Source organism: Corapipo altera, unplaced genomic scaffold, assembly GCF_003945725.1.
Source record: "Corapipo altera isolate COAL_440 unplaced genomic scaffold, ASM394572v1 134, whole genome shotgun sequence".
In the NCBI taxonomy this organism is placed as follows: Eukaryota; Metazoa; Chordata; class Aves; order Passeriformes; family Pipridae; genus Corapipo; species Corapipo altera.
Window position 1 is genome coordinate 144,532 of NW_020885059.1, and position 2,389 is coordinate 146,920.

At 54.2% G+C, this 2,389-nt stretch overlaps 1 protein-coding gene across 1 annotated transcript in view; it reads left to right on the forward strand.

Annotated features, from left to right (window-relative positions):
• HOXB3 (homeobox B3) overlaps positions 1 to 1,786 on the forward strand; it is a 5,874-nt gene extending 4,088 nt beyond the window's left edge. Inside the window, exon 3 of the mRNA XM_027668949.1 lies at positions 971 to 1,786. Within this exon, the coding sequence (XP_027524750.1) occupies positions 971 to 1,734 (764 nt within the window). The 3' untranslated portion in view covers positions 1,735 to 1,786. The remainder of the gene's footprint in view (positions 1 to 970) is intronic.
• The last annotated feature ends 603 nt before the right edge of the window (positions 1,787 to 2,389 follow it).

Consider the following 2,389-nt stretch of genomic DNA (forward strand, 5'->3'; position numbering starts at 1 on the left):
GTTGTACACAGGTGATGTCCAGGTGGCTGTACACTGGTGATGTCCAGGTGGTTGTACACTGGTGATGTCCAGGTGGCTGTACACAGGTGATGTCCAGGTGGTTGTACACTGGTGATGTCCAGGTGGTTGTACACAGGTGATGTCCGACCGTGCAGACACAGGAACATGGAAATGGGCACCCAACTGCTCAGCCTGGGGCTGCTAAAGCTGTTTGTTCTCTTCCCACCTCCCTGCCCCCAGACATGGCAGTGAACACGGGGTATGTGGGCACCCAGGGAGCAGATGCACAAACATCTGCACCTCCTCGCACAAAGACACACCAAAGGCTGACAGGATCCAAAAAATCCCAAAATCACGTTGGGAATATCCCTGTTTTGACAAATATATTGGTGTAAACTTAGTGGCACACACTTCATCCTACATTAATATAATTTAGCTGTTACATCACGTTCCTCTCACAAAAAGGGGGGTACAAACGTGGTCTGGTGTTGAACGACGTGCATGCAAATATTTTTGTTGCACAAATACGAGACACACAAATATTTGTGTTGCACAAACACCAGACACACAAGATGTGTGTGAGTGTGTGAGTGAGTGTGCATTCACACCTCAGCAGACAAAACACCTCCCAGCACTGCCCCGTGTTAGCATTAATTGGCTTTGCAGCTCCTGCCCCCCTCCCCTGCCAAATATTATTTTCTCGAAATTATCTGCTGGAAATAATCGACTCCTAAATAAATGGCCCTGGAATCCTTTTCTACATGACATGATCAAATTTTCATAAACCAGGGGCAGCTTTGGAGAACAGAACTCTTAATAAATGACATGATTATGGAGTGCAGGCTAATGCGAAGGGGTGAGGGAAGGGGGAGGGGGGGTCGAACTCTGTTCCAGGATTTATTAAGAACCGATGCATTCAATTTCTGCGTGTCAGTAATTATCTTTTATTTCATTTTGGGGGCCCCGGCAGAAACCTGCGGTGGCGAGAAAAGCCCTCCGGGCTCCTCGGCCTCCAAGAGGGCCCGCACGGCCTACACCAGCGCCCAGCTGGTGGAGCTGGAGAAGGAATTCCACTTCAACCGCTACCTGTGCCGGCCCCGGCGCGTGGAGATGGCCAACCTGCTGAACCTCAGCGAGAGGCAGATCAAGATCTGGTTCCAGAACAGGAGGATGAAGTACAAGAAAGACCAGAAGTCCAAAGGCGTGGGGTCCTCCTCCGGAGGGCCTTCCCCCACGGGCAGCCCGCCCCAGCCCATGCAATCCTCCGCCGGCTTCATCAACGCCTTGCACGCCATGGGCGGCAACTACGACGCCCCCTCGCCGCCTTCCTTCAACAAACCCCACCAAAATGCCTATGCCATGTCCAGTAACTACCAAAACCCCATCAAAGGCTGCCCCTCCCAACAGAAATACGCCAACACGGCCCCCGAGTACGACCCGCACGTCTTACCGGGCAACGGGGTGGCCTACGGGACTCCCAGCATGCAGGGCAGCCCCGTCTACGTCGGAGGGAACTATGTGGATTCTATGCCCGCCTCCGGCCCGGCCCTGTACGGCCTCAACCACCTGCCACACCACCAGGCTGCCAGCATGGACTACAACGGGCCCCCCCAGATGCCCCCGAGCCAGCACCACGGGCCGTGCGAGGGCCACCCCACCTACACAGACCTTTCCAGCCACCACGCTTCTTCTCAGGGCAGAATCCAAGAGGCGCCCAAGCTCACCCACCTGTGATAGGGAGCCGGGGTGGAGCAGCTGGGACCCCTCCGTGGGGCAGGGGAGAGGGGAAGAGGGGCAGGCTCAGCTTCAGGAACATTTGTGTTGAGCTGGTTTCCTTTCTTTCTTTCCTTGGCGGGGATGTTTCCACCGGGTTGTCGTGCTCGCCGTTGGTGTTTCTGGGATTTCTTAGGCACCCTTTCGGTGTTCACTGCCTAAAGCAGCTCTCGATCTCTCTCTCTCTCTCTGAAGAGAAATACCTCCTGTGTTTCAACACAAATGCTTCTGAAATGGGTCTGGGGTGGTTTTGTGGGAATGTGGCAGATTCGGAGCAGCGACACCCCTGAGCTCCAGCCCGAGTACAGATCACCACTGACAGTCCTTGGACAACTGGAAAGGAGAAGAGTCAACCAGCCAAGTCTTTACAGTTGGTGTCTCTGCATCCACAATAACGTGCACACAATTAGAAGAGATTCACAAGGGAATCACCCTCTGGCTCCTCCTCGAGATCCACCTGTGCTTTCCTCTCCAGAGAGGAAGGGAGTCCTCTTTCCACCGAGTAACTTCCCTCTGGCCCCCACACAAACTGCAAATATCCACACCTGCCAACGCGTGGGATTCACCCTCTTCCCCTCCAGCCCCCGCTTCCCCTCTCAAAAATAATAATAATGCT